We start from the raw sequence: 19,137 nt of genomic DNA, 5'->3' as shown, positions 1-19,137 counted from the left end.
TACAAGGCGTTCGCCTTCGTACGTGTCTCTTCGGCGGTAGCTAAGGATACTTGTTTTTTATTCTAGCCATGATGGCAGCGTAATTCTTTTAAGGGTAAGTTTTAGGTTACATTTTTCATTCTAATAAAGTAAACGAATTCTAAGGTTACGTTACTGTTCTATTGATGTTATATTAATGCATAACCATTGAAAACCGCTGTAACCGATCATCCATTGAAATGACTTGAATTTCGATCGCTGTCCTCTCTTTTTATTTGCTGCTATTTCTGCCTATTATCGTATTGTCGTCCTCATAGGTGTGAATGTTTTTTATTGTTTGTAAACCATGTACCCATCTCCTCATAATGCCCATTGGGCCACAAGGATAGGATAATAAGTAAAAAATTTTGCCTGTAAAATGGACTGCATGCGGTGTTCTGTGTACTATACATTTTTTAATACCTGGTAAACACATGCAGATTTCCTTTTATGTCTGATATAAGTGAACGAAAATGGGAAACAGATCTTTCATTTAAGCGTAACAAATATTTTATTCTCGCCTAACAACAGTCAAACGCGGGCATATAAGACAGCCCTAGATGAGATAATGCACACATACCTGAAGAAGATAGATCTAGTGGCAGTGACGCAGTTTAAAGAGCTTCTGCCGTTGCCTTTGCGCTTCCCTCTCTTTGTTGATGCCTTTTACAAAAAAACCGAAACCTCAAGAAAACGTAAAACTTCTTGTCAAAGCTGGTTTTTCATGCTCTGGGCACCCTAGTTGGGGAAAGGCCAGTGTCTGCAGCTGACCTGAAAAATCAGCTAGACTCGCTACATGTAACTTGTTTTTGCTAAAGAACACAGTAAAAGCATCTTCCACGGCCTTCACAGCGGTTGACAAGGTCTGACTAAGATAGACAAGGCCTCCATTGTCAAAATGCGTAGTGCGATAGCGAAGCAGCGTCGGCACTAGCTTCAGCTTTACTTACGCAAAGGAAGCCTGCACACTGTGGTCAAAAATTTTGGGCAGTGATCTTTTTTGCAACATAACAGTATAGTAGACCAAAGCACTACTGCTCCTTTTTTTCTTGTTTTTTCCCCCTGGTACTCACGAAAAGTAAGGTGCATGCTTAGGACACTCAGGAAACATCGTGGGTATAGCGTAGGGTTTCAGGCGTGGTTTATCGCGGGGAATCTCGTGGACAACGCCGTTCACGGTGATAGAGAACGCGCGCTCGACTAAGCTGTTTTCGAAATGTTTTTTACAAACCACAGCAGTTGGTGCCGGCCTTCTGTCCGCTCTCCTGACCATTCTTGCCCATTCTGCTGCCGCTTCGTATTAGTGGTGGAGTGAACAAGGATACACGCCATTTGTTCGAGTGGTAACCGCTTCGACACAACGGCACAAAGCAGGTCCTCTCCTTGCACTGTCTCTTCGGCATTTTTTCATCGCCGCCGAATAGTTCTCGTAATTACAGGCACACGAACACAGCAGCAACGCACTCACTCTTTGACAACACCAAGAACAAACACGCAACGCTGTAATAACACTGAAAACGCCAACATAGAAACCGACGGAACAGCTGCGAAACTGATATGCGAAGCAGACGACACGCGCAGTCTGCACCCACCCGTGTGGCAGCGACCTCTGTCGGCCACCGTGGGCATTCATTGCAGGCGGCGCCACGCTCCTCCATTGAAAAGAGCGGGTGCACGGCACACTAGCCAGTATATTCTAGGCACTATAGTTTGCTCCCCGCTCCTGGAGCACGCGACTGCCCTCCCTGAAACGCTGCTTTCTGCAGCTGCCGGCAGGCAGGGAAACAAGTTTGTGTTCAAGGCGTCGCGGCAGAAGCTCGCATCGCCATAGGTGAAGGTAATCGTGTACTTTTATCTTAAAAACCAGGTAATTAACTCTGCTAAGTGTTGTACTAAACGATATAGACTCCAAAATTCAATATTTCTGCATAATTTTAGCACGAATAGTGCAGCGGTAAGCGCTAGATCTGTTTTCGAACACGCGCAGCGAAATATTCAGGAGCCTGTAGTACATGTCTACGTACACGCGTTCGTGCACGTTTTGATTACGTCATAACAGCGAACCAATCGCGTGAAGCCAGATGTCCATACCGCCGATTCCGGCCTACAGTAGGTGGCGCCTTCGAAATTTGGCAAGACGTGTCGGATTTTCATTCAAAGTTCTCTTGGGTAGGTTTGTTTCGGCCCCCGCTCTTTTGACCAGCGCGTGTGAGACACGTCGCTTATAGTTTGCTTGGTAAATACTCGCGCTTGCGCTACTCGTCGAGTCGAATCAAGTGTCGTCGTCGTCACTCTGCCGGCGTCAAGAGGGTCGTGTCGGCGTGGGCGCAGGAGGCAGCCAAGATGATGCGATCCAGTAGTGAAGTGCCAGTGCTCCTGCTGATCCTTGTGGTGTGTCTGCAAGCCTCGTTACTTCTTGTCTCGGGGAAGACGTTGAAAGAAGGCGAATGCGAAGGTAAGTCGTGAACGTTCGGTACCGTCGCTTGTGCGATTGGTGCAGATAACCTTTCACAATTGCTTCGCCTCTTAGAAAACAGTGTGTGTGTTCTCGTCCTATAGGTGCGAAACAGCGCACGATGAGCACAAAGCGTGTAGACAGTTTCTCCGGTGCTGGTGCACCGGGTATGGGATTAGTGGCCACGTAATTGCCAACTGACTAGGGTAGGTGCGGTTTCGTGATAACCTCGTTTCTAGTCTAGAAATCTTAATTTTTCTAGTCGCTATTAGACCTGGCTTTGGAAGCGCGAAATCGCACTTGTTTCCAGTGTGTTCCATCTCAAGAGAATTCATTAGCTTACGCAATTACGAGGAACGTCTTTTATGGCGTAGAAGTGGTTACAGTGAGTCCTTGCGCATGGATGTGCCATCGGAAAGTTCACAATCTCGTGCACTTTGTTTGGCGCGAGTTATTGGAATGCGCCTCGTTGTGCACCTGTATACCACTGGAGGACATGAAATGCGGAATTAAAAAAGATAAAGAAAAGCAAGATGAGGAACTTTGGAACTGTCAAGATTTGTCAGATATTAGTGCTAATCTTAAGGCCTGGAAGCTTTTCCACTCCGCGGAACAAGTTAAAATACCTTGGTAAACCCCATCACAGAGTTCGAGATGTTATCTGCTGTGTTTAAATGAGCTTGATCAACCTTGGGTGAAATCATTCACAGTGCAGGAAGCAGGAGCAGCAGACACTGGGCCATTCCTTGTGCAATTCTCTTGACTCGTGTTGGCTGCAATGTTACGTGCCATTTTGGTGCGTTTTGGTCAGTGGCCTGTCAGTTATGTCTTGACCGATCTGAAGCATACCAGAGATATGGTACTGTGTTAGAGGAAACATTAGAAGCAGGCAGAAAATGAACAGTCCTTAGGCTGATCATGCCCCTTCGTTGAGGCATTTGGGGTCATGTTACTGAAAGGCATGAATGCAAACATGGAATAAAGAAGGAATGAACACAACACAAATGCAGACTATCAACTGAAATGTACTGTAGTGGCGAGAAAGAAGAAAGACTCAAACCTACATGCTCGAGAAAAGACAGTGCCTACCTGTCGATCATGGACTCAGTCGAGCACTCAACTGTTTTGGCATTACAGTTGCTCCTTGTGCAAGGTAATCGAAGGCTCACTTACGCACATGCTGCCACATTTAATAATATGCCAAGGCCTAACTGTAACACCTGCTTATTTGTTATGTCTGAACAAAAGTATGCTGCCTGCAAATTTTGGAATGCACTTGTGATCACGACAATGCAACAAACGATTGGGTGATGTTCCACCAGCAGCTAATGTTTGTGCTCGATTTATATCTGATTGATGTGATGACAGTATTCTAGATGTGTTCTGTGGAACCTGCTGATTGCATTATTTTCTTCGTGCAGTGTGTGTGGGTGTTCTCAAGAAGCTTCACACGAGGCTGGAAGTCGAGGAGAGGACCAATGAAGACTCCATCACAGCGGGCTTTATGGAACTCTGCAAAGATGTCAAAGGACCAGAGCAGCGCTTTGTAAGCCATGACTTTATTCTCTAGTCTGAATGAGTTTGTGGTAGTCAGCTGCTGTTACATATTGTATTAGTAATAATACTATGTATTTCCCATTAATACATGGTTTGGTGGAAGGTGTGAGAGTAAAAGCAAGGAATGCTTGATGGTCTTGCATGTTTTACAGTATTGAGCATCATACATTTACATTCATATTAACAAATAACTTATTCCTAATAGAAACAATTACTGAAATACATTTTGAGGCGTTTCCTTCTGCCTAATACAATACAAGTTTATTTCTTTTTGGTACAGTTTGAACATGATAGAGAGCGGACATGGAGCAAGAAGCTGCTTTCTGTAGGTTGAGGAACGCCCTGTGCCCATAGGTCACACGTCAGTCAGACAGATGCATTGTACGCACAAAATGGAGAACACCAACACCAATGATAGTTTGACTATGATTTAGAATTCACTGAAACCGACTTGCTTTCATTGGTCAAAAACACAAAGTAAATACGATATAACGCACTTATGTGACATAGACACTTCTACTAAAACATACTAGTATCAGTAGGCCAATAATATGAGCATTTGTACAGATAAATAAGGAAATGACATTTACAGCACTGATCAGCTAGAACAGGCCAGAGAAATAATTAAACATTTTCAAACATGTAAGTGTGGTTAATCAGCATGCCCTTTGGGATTTGTTCAACAAAAATGTTATTTGCATTAAGAATTTAAGGTACCTAGGTAAATCATAGGATGGAAACTGTTGAAGATATGTAGTGTGACAAAAAGGTTGGCACCATTGTACAGAATGTTGGGTATCGTAAGCAGGTATGGAACAGTTTAGTTTAGGACGTTATACAAACTTAAAAAAAAAATAAACTGTAACGCTATAACCTGAAAATTGTTAGTAAAGCATGTCACTTAACAACGTAAAAAAATGTGCAATGAGGTTCACAACCTGCACAGACCCCCAAAACATCAGTATGCATTTTTCAGTGACCTGTTTTACAAGCAATGCTTTTTTCTGATCAAAAAGTGTTTTGTCGAATCCTCAATTACATCGTCATCGGAATGTGCCCTGTTTTGTCAAATCTGTCTGCCTTGAAACTTCATTCTGGGCAAATAACATAGAAGCGTACTAATAATAAAGAAATCATTGAAGGCTGACTGTAGAGGCAAACACCAGGGACGACACACTGAGCATGCTTTTCTCGCCTTATGGATACTTTCAACTTCTTTGCCTGGTTATGAGATGCTCACTCTTTAGCAGACTGCTCAGTCCTCATGCTAGAAAGCACCAGCATCATTTGATTCCCTTCCACATTTTCGTGCATAATTCACTGCCATCAGTTTTCTATATCATGTTCAAAATGCAGCGGTGCTGAAAAGGTAAGGAGATTAACTTATTGAGAATGTCATCCGGCACACTGTCGCCATTCACTTTGCCAGCTGTTCTAGCTACGTGCGCTTGATGCATACATGCCACATCATGGTTGGCTACTGCTGTTTACGTAAAGTTTTGCAGTCAGCTCCTCCAATACTTGAGATGCATCATTAAACCCAACTTGCCTATGATTTTCTTGAATGTAGAGACTTGCTGCCAGCCTCCTGGGGACTGGACTTCAGTGGTGTTATAGCTGGATAACTTATCTTAGGTGCATGTCAATGGCATTTTACATTTGCGTTTGTGATTAGGCCAGCAGGTTTAGCTCGGTTAACCAAGAGCTTTGCATTCTGGGCATTGGTACCATGTTTGCCTGATATTACAGAATAATCCTTGCACACAGCCAGTGTTTTGTTCATGCACAGCATCAATAAAAAATGTTGCAGTTTCACATACAAGTCGATGTAGTCACACATGCCGGGCATTTCATCCTTGTGTGTTGTCATCCTGTTCTACAGGTTGGCACTGTTCACTCTTGCAACAAGATTAATGGAATACCAACCAGATGAATCAGCAAACTTTCTTTGAACGTAACATGGTTTTTTAAATACCCTCGCAATGCAGACCAACATGAGCTCTATGTTAATTGGCTTCCTAGTGCAGTACTGGGAACCATTACTACCATTTACACGTCTAAGTGCAGGAAGTTCGATGCAATGCAAAGTGTTAGTATATGTGCAAATGCAGATAGTAAATCAGCAACAAGTTGTTCGCTCAACACTGGTAGATATTCAATTCATATTACTAATGCGAAAGCATTATATGCCCCCTTGCGCGAAAATCTGTTGGTGTTGCCGAAAGGTGGTACCAAAAATGGCCAACCGCAAATAGTAAAAACATGTCGGAAAATATTCGGATTGATGTCGGATGTTTCAGGGAGGTTCCTTTAGCCAAAGTAAATTAATGACTTTGAAAAGAAAATTCAGTACATTTCGGTCTAGGTGGAAATCGAACCCAGGTCTCCAGGTTGCCAGATAAGCACGCTTCCCTGATGCCGCGGTGGCTGCACGGTTCTGGCTGACTAAATATGTGCCTAGTACGTGCGTCATTCGCCACATGATGGCGCAGCCAAATGGGAGGCGGTGGCGCCATGCCATGAGTATATAACATGAGCGCGTTCATGACATTCCAAGGTCTACAAACTGTGCAATGCCTTCGCATTCCCACACGCAAGCAGCCTTAAGCGTGTCTGCCGAAATTTTTTTTTTATATATGGGTGTATTCATTTGCATGTTAAACAAAAATTAGACTTCGACATATTTTAATAAATTTTCTTCGGGTGCAGAAATTGGGAATTATCAGGTTTTTATCACATTGTGTAGTGTTGGGACATGAAAGGCCATCAGTCAGGCACACCATATGTCCATACTGAGTAAATACACAGAGGTTTGGAGCTTTATCAGTTGCCACTGAGCTACAATACTTTGCAGTATTTAGGCTGCAAATTCTTGCAATAAGAGTTCTAGTACCAGTTTCCTAAAGTTCATACGTTGAACTAGTCTTGACATTGAGTACAGATGTGAAACAACTTGCCATATCGTGTCACCACACACATCATATGTGGAACACATTATAAAGTAGAACCCAATTGATATGTTTCATAGGTGACCACCGAAAAAGAACAAGTTATCCTGGAAATCTTGGTGGTAGCCTAAGTGTTGCGATAGTGTCGGGAGGCGACTGTGGCAGCATTGAGCAATATGTGGGTGGATAGCCAACTTTATCCTTCTTGTACATTATGTTGCCATAGTAAGTCTTGTTATGAATGAACAAGTGACGCCAGCTTAAAGGGACACTAAAGGCTAATGTGTCAAGCTAAAGTGATAGATTAGTGTTCGAGAATTTCTAAGGCGTCAATATTATTGCGAACAGAGCCTTAATTATTGAGAAATTTAGGTAAATGCCGGACGTGATTAGAGACTCTGCTGGGAAATTCAAGCACTTGCCTGATGACGAAAGCACTCCTCAGTTAAATTCTGTCACAAGTACCCAACCACTCGTTGCACAAAACATCATTGTATTATAAGATGAAATAAAATGCTGCTTTTCTGTTCTATTTCATTTTTAGGCAAAAGAAATTACCCTTGACAACGATGCGGGCAGTCGAACAGTTGTTTTCTCTTGACTCCGCGCCGCTCGTGCTTTCGCGTTTCAGTAGTTATCGCATAGTGCTGCGCTGGTTTTGCTGGCTCACGAAACTCGCACGAACTGTAAGTAGCAGAGGATTCAACTTCCATGTGATGTTGTGGGACGCGGGAATGGTCTACGCCACAAGAGCGGCGACTCCGCCGCTCTTGACTTATCTGTCTTGGCTCAGTACCGCCCTCTGTCGGACGCTGCAGTAAAGGGTGGCGGGAGATTTGAATTTCGAAATAGGTATTCGAACCCTTCAGCTGCAATTTTCTCGTAAACTGAGTCTTTTCTTGGTACGAATCAAGTGTTGCGAGGTTTCTGGAATGGTAGTTAAGCAGTCCACGTCAACTTAGTATTAGCCTTTAGTGTCCCTTGAAGAAATGAAGCTGTGAAGAGAATTTGTATTGTTAACCTTCACCTCTGTGGTTCTGTATAGTTTTTTTTTTACTTTAGCCTTTGTGATCTGTCATCTTGCTTCTTTTTTTTTTTTTTTTTTGCTTGAAGCATTCTTTGATTCATATCAGGCACTTTGAATTAGGTAGGTAGATTCCTGTATTGCCTCGTTTTATAAAGGGAAAATTCAAGTGTGTAATGGAGGGATCAAGCTTCTGACACTGAGCGCAGCAGCTCACTGCTCTAACCACTAGGCCACGATTGCACGCACGTTTCTCTTTGCCAACAGCAACTAGATGTTAGGCGGTTTCTGCATGTGCCATGTCTTAAAGCACGAGGTAGAGTGCATGTGCGTGCACTTAGTTTCCATTCAGCCACAGGCTTGTGCTACTCTTATCTTTGCCTTGCATCACAAACCGGAGCATGTTTGTAACATTGTTGTCGTCGTACTTTCGACATCGTTGTCTTGTTTTCATCTATGCACACATGCTCGTTGCAAACACAACTGCTTGCCTTGCACAAACATGTCGGTCTGTCTGGTAACCCTTCAAAGAACCCCAAATGCTGCTGGACAGCCATTTCCTTGCAAAATCCTTCGTATAACGTCTATTCCTGCAGTGCGTGGGATCTGAATAATTTTTTGCTTTAGTTTCCCTTCTTCCTATCTTCCATTTCTATGGGTGCATCCACCTTTTCTGAAGCGTAGGCAAATATTGTGGCCATTTTGGTGACGGTTCCGAGCCTGCTCTTTTTCTTTCTATCATGTGTGTGTGTGTGTAATGACCATACAAAGTCAACAGACAGTGAGGTCGAGGAAAACATCAGGGACATTAGCTGTGGTTGTAATTGAAATGTAAAAAATAGTGAAAATAAGGGAACCAAAATTAGATGAAAAAATAACTAGCTGCCGGTGGGAGCCAAACACACAATCTCGACGTTATGCATGCATTGCACTACCAATTGGGGTACAGTGACGGCTATATATGTACTTTTTTTAAACCAAATAGTAACATTGATGTCATTGAAGTGTAACAGAATCATCAGAAGTGTTTATTTCTTAAGATTACTACATATGTGCCAATAGCATTGTTGATGGGGGGTAGGGGGGGCATAGTACAGGCAGTACAAAGTAGAAGACCAACACGAGCAAAACAAAATAGTAGAATCGTGTTGAGTAACATTGAAGTATAGAAAAGTGAATACACAAGAAATGTGCTGGGCATACTTTGACACCAACAATGCTGCATCCCTGTTGCAGTGGCCCAGCAGCCATGGCATTGCACTGCCTACCTCCACATTATAGATGTCGATATGGGAGAAAGGCAAAAACACTTGGGTACATAGACTTAGTTGCACGTTAAAGAGCACAAATTGGTGCTTTTTAACGTATGGCATGCCTTTTAACCAGGTCATGGTTTTGGCACACGAAATCACAGAATTTAAGAGGCTACGTCATAAATGCATACCATGGAGATGTCGCTTAGGTATGGCTGCGCGTCAGTCATTAAAGATCATAACTGTGGCATCAGGCAGACTTTTGTTTCTACTGCATGGAAAAGGTAAATAGGCATGTGTGGCACTATGTCACCTTAATTGTATGGCTGTTGTCTTTAGTGAAGAAGTGGTAAGCTGGAAGTTTGAGTTATTTCCACTGTTCATCGTCAGCGTTGTTAAACTAGTTGACGTACGAAAGCTTTAAAGAAAATTATAAAAATCTGTTGGTTCAGTGAAAAATGAGAGTGAATGCGAAGCGCAGTGGGAGATAAAATACAGTGATAGCGAAGAGAGCGCGAGGAGGAATGTATGGCGAAAGCTTGAGAAGAAAAGCTTAGTGCTATGCAAGACAAGCTCTGCGGCGGCGACCGCTACGAGATGGCGCCAGAGTATTTCGCTGTAGTCTGTTCACCGATGACGCCATCGATAAGGCATTCGGTGAGCGTGTTCATTGATACCGTATATGGAAACAAAGCACTGCATGAGCAGATGTCTCTCTGTGGCGGCTGCTGTGAATTGTGCCCTGAAATTGCTGCACTGAAATTTCGCATTAGCGAGTGTCGTAATCATTGATTTTTTTTTTTTTTTTTTTTTTTTGTAAACAGTGCTACTACGTTGGTGGCCTGGAGGAGTCAGCTACAAGGATCGTGGGCGAGATGTCCAAGCCGTTCAGCTGGGGCATGCCCCTTCTGAAGGTGTGCGAGAAGCTGCTGGCCAAGGACGCCCAGATCTGCGACCTCAAGTACCGTGAGTGTCCAGCTCGTGTTCAGCTTCTCTTGTGCTTACCACTTTCACATCCCTGTGTACTTATCCCCGTTATGCATCAATTAATCCTGCCTGTTGAAAATTTAGTATATGTTGCATCGTTGAACGGAATATGGTCGCTAGGAAACAATGTGGACAGGATGGTCGCCTTCTGTCTGTCTGCAGCCCAACAGCCAGCAATTCTGAAGTTTAGTATTGCCAAATTTTTTTTTTTAAACGCAGCCATCCAGTGACTCTAAGTATATGCTAGATGCAAAACATTGTGAAAGACAATGAAGCGAACCTGCTGCATGATATCTTGATACCCAGAACAAATGCCTACCACTTTCCAACTAATTTTTTTTTACTGCCGCCCCTAATACACATTATTCAAACTTGCAGCACAGGTCACATCAGAAGTGTTTCAGTATCTGTGTGATGCATCTTAGATTATATTTTCATCAGTGTTTCTTGCTTTTGATGCTGAATCTTGGTGCGCACAGTTGTTCACATGGTGCCTGAAGTGGGTCAGGCCAAGCCACTTAGTGTAACACTTGGGCCATGTTATTTTCTTCTCCAGTGTTGTGAAGAGTGTTTATAGCTAAGTTTTATTTGAGCCACCAAACAGGAAAAGGTAATTCAGCCACAATATTATGATCATTTTTGGAAGATTTTCTTAAACTTGACACTGAGCACATCAGTGTCAGCGGGTGTCTAAATTCTTGGCACTGTGTCATTCTTGGCACTGTGTCGTTTTACTCGGGCAGCAACTGCGCATTGTGCGGCCACGGCTCGCCCCATCTTCAAAGTGACCTGCTTCGGGGGCTGAGTCGATGGGCGGCTCATACCTTCGTGCGCGCTGCGTTCTCGTCGCTCAGTTTGTGTGAAAACGAATGTTTGCAAGTTTGTACGGCCGATAAAACTACTATCCTTACTTCGTGTAACTGTCTATACATTTGCTATCGCAATCGATGGTTCGGATTGTGGGCGAAACTGACTTTTTTAGAGGTGTCCGCGGAAAGAATCGCTCAAAATTTTATCCCGCATAATGAACGCACCCCTGAACTTAGCGCATATTTTTCACGAAAAGAAGTGCGTTCATTATACGAATAAATACGGTAATAACTTTTATCAATAATAATGTAACCATTCTATAACTATAATTGCATACCGACTAGTGTAGCTGTGCAAGACGAAGTACCAGTTACAGTGCGGCTGCTGGAAGATTCTGCAGGCAAGCAAAGCAAGGCAGTGAGCGCACTTATTCAATGAGATGCGCTGGCCGATGGGAGAGCAACCAAATGGAATGCGAAGGAGTAGGAAACACAGAGTGAACGAGTAAAGAATGGGCAACGGCCAAGCACGTGCTGCCATGCCCGTTCTTGCATCACCCAGCAGTGGGTAGCCAGTGCACTGTGGCTCTATACTCCTCGCTGTTGCAGAGTGTCGGCTGCCCGCTGCTGGGTGATGCAAGCAGAACGGGCGCATTATTGCGCTCGCTGCAGCCTCCCAGTTTTGGTTTCCTGCACTCTGATAGCCAAAATTCTTCGTTCCACAGTTCTGCATTAACTTTTCCCAATCCAAAAGTTAATGTGGCTTGTGCGGAGATGCTCACTTCGTTTTCCCATTTACAATGAGCCTGGCAAAACAAAAATTTTAAAAGTTAACAACAAATTTTCGTTAATCAGCAACTAATGGCCACATGTCACCTGTCACGCCCTGGTCACCACCACTGATGGCATGTACGAACAAACCGTCCTTTTATTTCAAAACAACTATTTTTCAATATTACTTAATGTCTGCATAAAAACTCTCTCTCTCTCTCTCTCTCTCTATATATATATATATATATATATATATATATATATATATATATATATTGTACTGTAAAATAGGGAGCAGTGGGGCTGTGCCTAGGAGAGAGGCAACGACGACGAAAGAGAACAACCTTGTTTTCGGTGCTCGGTCGGCTACACTACCTCTCGCTGCTCCAACGTTCTAGTCGCGAACGCTTACTGTTCAAAGTGCTTCGCGACATTTGGTGGAAGGTGCTGGACTTATTGCCAACCTGGAACTCCGAAGCCGGACGATCCCTGTCACATCTCCCATGCCTGAGGAGACTAGCCCTACCGCGCCAGCCATGGCACCGCCTCCAGTCGTCTGTCCTGGTGCGCCACGCCAACGGGATCCTCCCATATTCAATGGAACTGACGATCATGACGTAGAGGACTGGCTGTCGTCATACAACCGAGTGAGTGCCCACAACAAATGGTCTGAAGCTGACAAGCTCGGCTACGTCCCATTCTACCTTTCCGGGGTCGCCCATCTTTGGTTCCGCAACCATGAGGCTGACTTTTCCACCTGGTCAGCATTCCGAACGGCACTTCAAGAAGTATTCGGTCGCCCTGCTGTGCGCAAACTTCGGGCTGAACAACAGCTTCGCTGTCGTGCCCAACAAAAGGGCGAAACTTTTACGAGCTACATTGAAGATGTAGTTGACATCTGCCGGCGTATAGACCCAGATATGACCGAAGATAACAAGGTCAAGAACATCTTGAAAGGCATAGAAGACGACGCCTTCCAGATGCTCTTGGCAAGGAATCCTCAGACGGTCAACGACATCATAACGCTTTGCCAGAGCTATGAGGAGCTGCGCAAACAGCGGCTTTCTACGCGCCGAGCTCTCGCTCCGGACGCCGCGCTTTCTGCTCTGAGTGATGGTGTCACTTCTACTCCTTGCAGTTCAGAAATTTTCGACAGAATCAAGCAATTTGTACGAGAAGAAGTGGCGCGCCAACTCTCTCTTCTGCCAGTTGCTCCAGCCTCAGAGCCGCGCTTGTCTCCAGATCTCCGTCACCTGATACAAGAACAAGTCGCTAACGCAGTACCACTTGCTCATCAACCGCCTCCTACGCCTGTGCCACTTACGTACGCCGCCGTTGTCGCTAATCCAAGGCCTCCTTCTGCAGGTAATCAATCCAGACTTGCCAGCGCCTTTCCCTCACCTCCGCAAGCAGCTGCAACATATTCTCCTGCCCCCCCAAGCAGCTACTGGCGGCCACAGCAGCCCGTGCGCCCACCTCGCCAATATTTCCAACAGTCTACGCCCGCTGTTCTCAATCCATGGCGCACCCATGACAATCGGCCTATCTGTTATTCGTGTGGCCTACCTGGGCATGTAGCACGGCTTTGCCGCCGGCGTGGATGGTATCCTTCGGATTCTCCGAGGGCACAAAGTAACGGTTTCGACTCTCCGTCCCGTTCTGCTACTGCCGCTCAGCCCTTCGAAGCCTCGTCTCCTCTTTCCCGACCCTCCAATACCCGTCGGTCTCCGTCTCCCCGTCGGCGTTCTCTGTCGCCGCTTATCCGTCGTCCAGAAGCTATCCGAGAGGAAAACTAAGGACCGCAGTTCCGGAGGCAAGAACTGCGATCTCAGCGAACTCCTCAAGACCTCATTTATTTCCTGCGAACGTCCTTGAAGTTTATGCAGAAGACATTGCCGTTCATGCGCTTGTAGACACGGGAGCAGCAATATCAGTGATTTCGGACCAGCTTCGTCTTACCCTTAGAAAAGTCGCGACGCCATATTCTGCCATTTCATTACGTACAGCAAGCGCTGCGCCGATTGAACCCTTAGGGAAGTGTACCGTGCGTGTTGTTATAAGCGGCGCTTTATACCATATTGAGTTCGTTGTTCTGCCTCGCTGCTCCCATGCCATGATTTTAGGCTGGGACTTTCTGTCCTCTAATCATGCCGTTATAGATTGTGCCCGTGCTGAACTCGCGCTGTCCCCATTCGGCACCAACGTTTTTGAAGATACTGATGACACTTCCAGTCGTGTGTTCGTCACCGCCGACACCGAGATTCCTCCATACTCTGCCGCACTTGTACCCGTTTCCTGCGTTGGGTTTTCCGACTCCACAGTTCTTTTCATGCCGTCTAAGCTTGTTGCTCGCCGCCATCCTTTCTTGCTTCCTTTTGCCCTTCTCGCCATTCGACAAGGTTCGAGCGCACTTTATGTATCGAACCTGTTTCCTTGCCCTGCTAGGCTGCTCCACAATGAGTGTCTTGGTTATGCCGACGAAATCGAATCAAGCTTCCTTTACGATGTGCCTGACGACCCGGCTTCTCCTCCGGTTGACGCTCTGGCCCTTCAAGTTTCTCCTCCCACGCCGCCATGTGAGACAACATTTTACCAGAGTATTGATCCCAACCTCACTCCAGCGCAGCACGCCCAGATCGTCCATCTTCTAGACCGCTTTCGCACGTCATTCGACCTACAACAATCTCGCTTAGGCCGTACTTCCACTGTTGTCCATCACATCGACACCGGCAACCATGCGCCTTTACGCCACAGGCCGTATCGTGTATCCGCCACGGAGCGTAGCGTGATCGCTGAGCAAGTTACAGACATGCTCCAACGCGGTGTCATACAACCTTCGCACAGTCCCTGGGCTTCTCCTGTAGTGCTGGTAAAAAAGAAAGATGGCACAATTCGCTTTTGCGTGGACTACCGGCGACTTAACAAGATCACACGGAAAGACGTTTATCCGCTACCCCGTATTGACGACGCGCTAGACTGCCTCCAAGGCGCTGAATTCTACTCATCCTTAGACTTACGATCCGGGTACTGGCAAGTGCCAGTGGCTGAGTCAGACCGTCCGAAAACGGCCTTCATCACACCTGACGGTTTATTTGAATTCACCGTGATGCCATTTGGCCTGTGTAATGCGCCTGCCACATTTGAAAGAATGATGGACAACATCTTGCGCGGCCTCAAATGGCAGATATGCCTGTGTTATCTGGACGACATCGTTATCTTTTCACCGGACTTCCCTTCCCACTTACTTCGACTTGAACGCGTCCTAAAGTGCATCGCCGATGCTGGCCTCCAGCTTAACTTGAAGAAGTGTCACTTCGCTGCACGGCAGCTGGTCATCCTCGGCCATGTCGTGTCGAAAGAAGGTGTACTTCCTGATCCGGCGAAACTACAAGCTGTTGCCCAGTTTCCCCGACCAACGACTTTGAAAGAACTGCGCAGCTTCATTGGATTAGCGTCATACTTTCGCCGTTTCATCCGCAATTTTGCCACTATAATAGCACCTTTAACGCAGCTTCTTCATGGTGGCCACAACCTTTCAACCTGGTCACCGGATTGCGACGCCGCCTTCACAAAGCTGCGTCGTCTCTTGACGTCACCACCAATCCTGCGCCATTTCGACCCCAGTGCTCCAACTGAAATACACACGGATGCCAGTGGCGTTGGCCTTGGGGCCGTTCTCGCTCAGAGAAAGGCTGGCTTCGATGAGTACGTCGTTGCCTTCGCCAGTCGTGCACTCACTAAACCTGAATTGAACTATTCTGTCACAGTAAAGGAGTGCCTGGCTATAATTTGGGCCATAACCAAATTCCGTCCGTATCTTTATGGCCGCCCCTTTGATGTCATAACTGATCACCATTCGCTGTGCTGGCTGTCATCCTTAAAAGAACCGTCCGGTCGTCTTGCTCGATGGGCCCTTCGACTGCAAGAGTATGACATTCGCGTACTGTATCGTTCTGGCCGAAAACATTCGGATGCGGATGCCTTGTCTCGTTCGCCACTAACAGACGAGGCTAGCTTCCCGAACGCCTCATTGTCCGAGTCTTCCCTGGCTGCCACGGACATTCTTCTGGAGCAGAAGAAAGACCCATGGATTGTGTCCATGCTGCGTTTTTTGTCCAGCCCATCGACACCCACTAACAATCGCGCATTACGTCGCCAAGCACATCACTTCTCCATTCGCGACGGGCTCCTGTACCGTCGCAACTACCTCCCGGACGGCCGCAAATGGTTGCTTGTCATCCCGCGACACCTGCGTTCGGATATTTGCGCAGCGTTCCACGACGATCCCCAGTGCGCGCATGCAGGGGTACTGAAGACATACGCACGTCTACGCCTTCGTTACTACTGGCGGGGGATGTATCGATTCATCCATCATTATGTACGCTCCTGTTTGGTTTGCCAACGCCGTAAAGATCCCCCTCGTCGTTCAACCGCCCCATTGCAGCCTTTGCCTTGCCCAGCACGTGCTTTTGATCGAGTTGGCATCGACATTTATGGACCTCTGCCAACCACATCAGATGGCAATCGCTGGGTAATCGTGGCCATCGACCATCTTACGCGCTATGCGGAAACTTCCCCTTTGTCTAGCGCTTCTGCACGTGACGTCGCCTGGTTTCTCCTGTGCCACATCATCCTTCGCCACGGAGCTCCCAGGGAATTACTCAGTGACAGAGGCCGCGTCTTCCTCTCCGACGTCATCGAGGCTCTCCTCAAAGAATGCCGCATCATTCATCGCACCACTACTGCGTATCATCCGCAGACTAATGGCATGACCGAGCGCTTTAATCGCACTCTTGGTGACATGCTGGCCATGTACGTTGCATCCGACCAAACCAAATGGGACCGTGTTCTACCTTTTCTGACCTACGCTTACAATACCGCCACGCAGACTACCACGGGATTTTCGCCCTTCTTTCTCCTGTACGGACGCGAACCTTTTTCCACGATGGATACTATCCTTCCGTACCGCCCTGACTCCACGGAAACAACTACCCTATCTGAAGCTGCTGCACACGCAGAAGAGTGTCGCAAGCTTTCCCGTATATTTACGTCAGAAGACCAGCAACGCCAGAAGCACCATCGAGAAAGTTCCAATGCTCCTGTATCCTATGCTCCTGGCTCGCTAGTGTGGCTTTGGGTTCCAGCCTCTACCACTGGACAGTCACCGAAACTCGCGTCGAAGTACCAAGGCCCATACCGCGTGATCAAACAAACGTCTCCAGTCAACTATATTGTGGAACCCCTCGAGCTACCGTTGGATCATCGTCGTCGTGGACGCGAAATTGTGCATGCCCAGCGTCTCAAGCCCTACTATGATCCGCCTGTGCTGTCCTACCCGTAGGTCACCGGGACGGCTTCCTTTTCCGCGGGGGAGATAACTGTACTGTAAAATAGGGAGCAGTGGGGCTGTGCCGAGGAGAGAGAACAACCTTGTTTTCGGCGCTCGGTCGGCTACACTACCTCTCGCTGCTCCAACGTTCTAGTCGCGAACGCTTACTGTTCAAAGTGCTTCGCGACAATATATATATATATATGTGTGTGTGTGCACACAAGGTGCTGAAATAGTAAACATTTTCCTATTGCAAATTTTCCTGGCATTGTGTAACATGCTGCAATGAGACTACACCAAAAGGTGAAATTCAGTACTTTGGGCAGTCCCCACCATGCCTGAATAATCTGATGGCTGTTTTATGTCACCTTTTAATTAGTATGGCCTGGGTTACCTCAGGATTCGCTGCAAACATTTACGATAAAAATAAATTTCTTCTGACAGTAGCTACGAGTTCTATAGAAGGGGCATGTCAACACACTGTCTGCATGGCTTGTCTTTCCGGCTTGCGCAGACATTTGTTCTCCTTGAAGGTGTACCAACAATATTTTCAAGTCTTCCTTTTTTTTTCTTCTTTTAAACAGGTCATTGCAGTGTTTTGACACTTGCGGTGGCTTGCCCAGCCGCCTGCTATGTTGCTGCATCGGCCCTCTCAACAATTAGCAGCACACGAGGCGACTGAGCAAGCTGGAGCAAGTGTCAAAAAACCTTGCATCGTCCTGCTTCCACATGACCACATACTGCATCATGTCACAACACAGTGTCCTGTTGGGAAACAAAACTGAAACTGGTGGTAGAAAAGTTATCACTTCTTTACGGCACTCACCATTTTTTTCTAGGGTATAAAGGTTGACGACTTACATTAACTGCAACATAAATTAACATAGTCGTAAAGATGATGTCAGTACCCTTTGCGCACTTTGCTCGGCAGTGAAATTGTAATGTGTAGTGTTTTGTTTATTGGTGTTCATTTTCTGTTGCACATGTATAGGAAAGACTCGTGTACCGATTCAAAACATTTTTTTTGTTTTTTCCCTCTACAGCAAAGGTTATCGATTTGAAGACAGTGGACCTAAAGAAGCTGAAGGTCAAGGACCTCAAGAAGATCCTCAACGACTGGGACGAGCGGTGCGAAGGTTGCGTCGAAAAGACCGACTTTGTCAGGAGGATAGAGGAGCTGAAGAAGGTGCACATGCGCGAAGAACTCTGACCTCTGCGTGGTGTTTTGCGCTGCTGTACAGATAGACCACCACCACCACAATGGCTACCACTGCAAGGCGTGTCCTCTTCACTCTCGCTGGTCACCGACCCCTTTGTCCTCCTCCATAACTCCTCCCCCTTTTTCGTTGTTGTTGGCAGGGCAGTGGAGTGCTTGGTTACATTTTTGGGGAAAGGGTGGGTAGCATTCTAATTTATCAACTTTTTACACTGCTTATATGTACAGGGCATTGAGTAAAGGACTGTCACTTTTTTTTTCTTCTCATGTGTGTATGCACAGGAAATGAAGTCATCTTTCTTTTTATTTTTTTTCACAAACACTGCAAGCCCATTTTACTGCCTGAAACAACCTGGAATGTCGCTCTCACAGAGTGAAGGCAATGTTTTGGGCAAGCAACATTTGGACTAAAACTGGACATTTTGACTCATAGGCAAGGAAAATTAAAGTGCTTTGTGAATTCTCTTGGCTTGGCTTGTGGACGTGTGTGTAAAAGTGCATGCCCAATACTGTAGAAAATCAGTGAGCCCTAAGCTTCTGGCACACACCTATCCATTGGGGTGCGAGAATCCTCTCTGCTTGGACTGCTGCTTGAAGGCCAACAGGGGTGGCACTTCACTTTTGCTCAAATGGTTTTAAACGAGTACTATACACTGGATGAATAATTTATATACTATTGAAGCAATCTTGGGGAAGCTGCAAGGCTGTTCAGTGCCAGCTGCTACAAAATTGTGGACCACGTGTAAAGCCTAGCCAAGGCTAATGTAGGT

At 46.1% G+C, this 19,137-nt stretch overlaps 1 protein-coding gene across 1 annotated transcript; it reads left to right on the top strand.

The window, feature by feature from the left end:
- The first annotated feature begins 1,754 nt into the window (after window positions 1–1,754).
- Window positions 1,755–18,832, top strand: Manf (mesencephalic astrocyte-derived neurotrophic factor). Its single transcript, XM_050176358.3, has 5 exons — window positions 1,755–1,855; window positions 2,350–2,473; window positions 3,895–4,019; window positions 10,080–10,221; window positions 18,195–18,832. Exons 2-5 carry the CDS (start codon window positions 2,362–2,364, stop codon window positions 18,359–18,361), a joined length of 546 nt encoding a protein of 181 aa, XP_050032315.2. The 5' UTR covers window positions 1,755–1,855; window positions 2,350–2,361; the 3' UTR covers window positions 18,362–18,832.
- Window positions 18,833–19,137: the final 305 nt, after the last annotated feature.

The sequence above is a fragment of the Dermacentor andersoni genome, chromosome 9 (assembly GCF_023375885.2).
Source record: "Dermacentor andersoni chromosome 9, qqDerAnde1_hic_scaffold, whole genome shotgun sequence".
Lineage (NCBI taxonomy): Eukaryota > Metazoa > Arthropoda > Arachnida > Ixodida > Ixodidae > Dermacentor > Dermacentor andersoni.
Note: the sequence above shows the minus strand (reverse complement) of the source record. Positions and strands in the feature narration are given on the sequence as shown.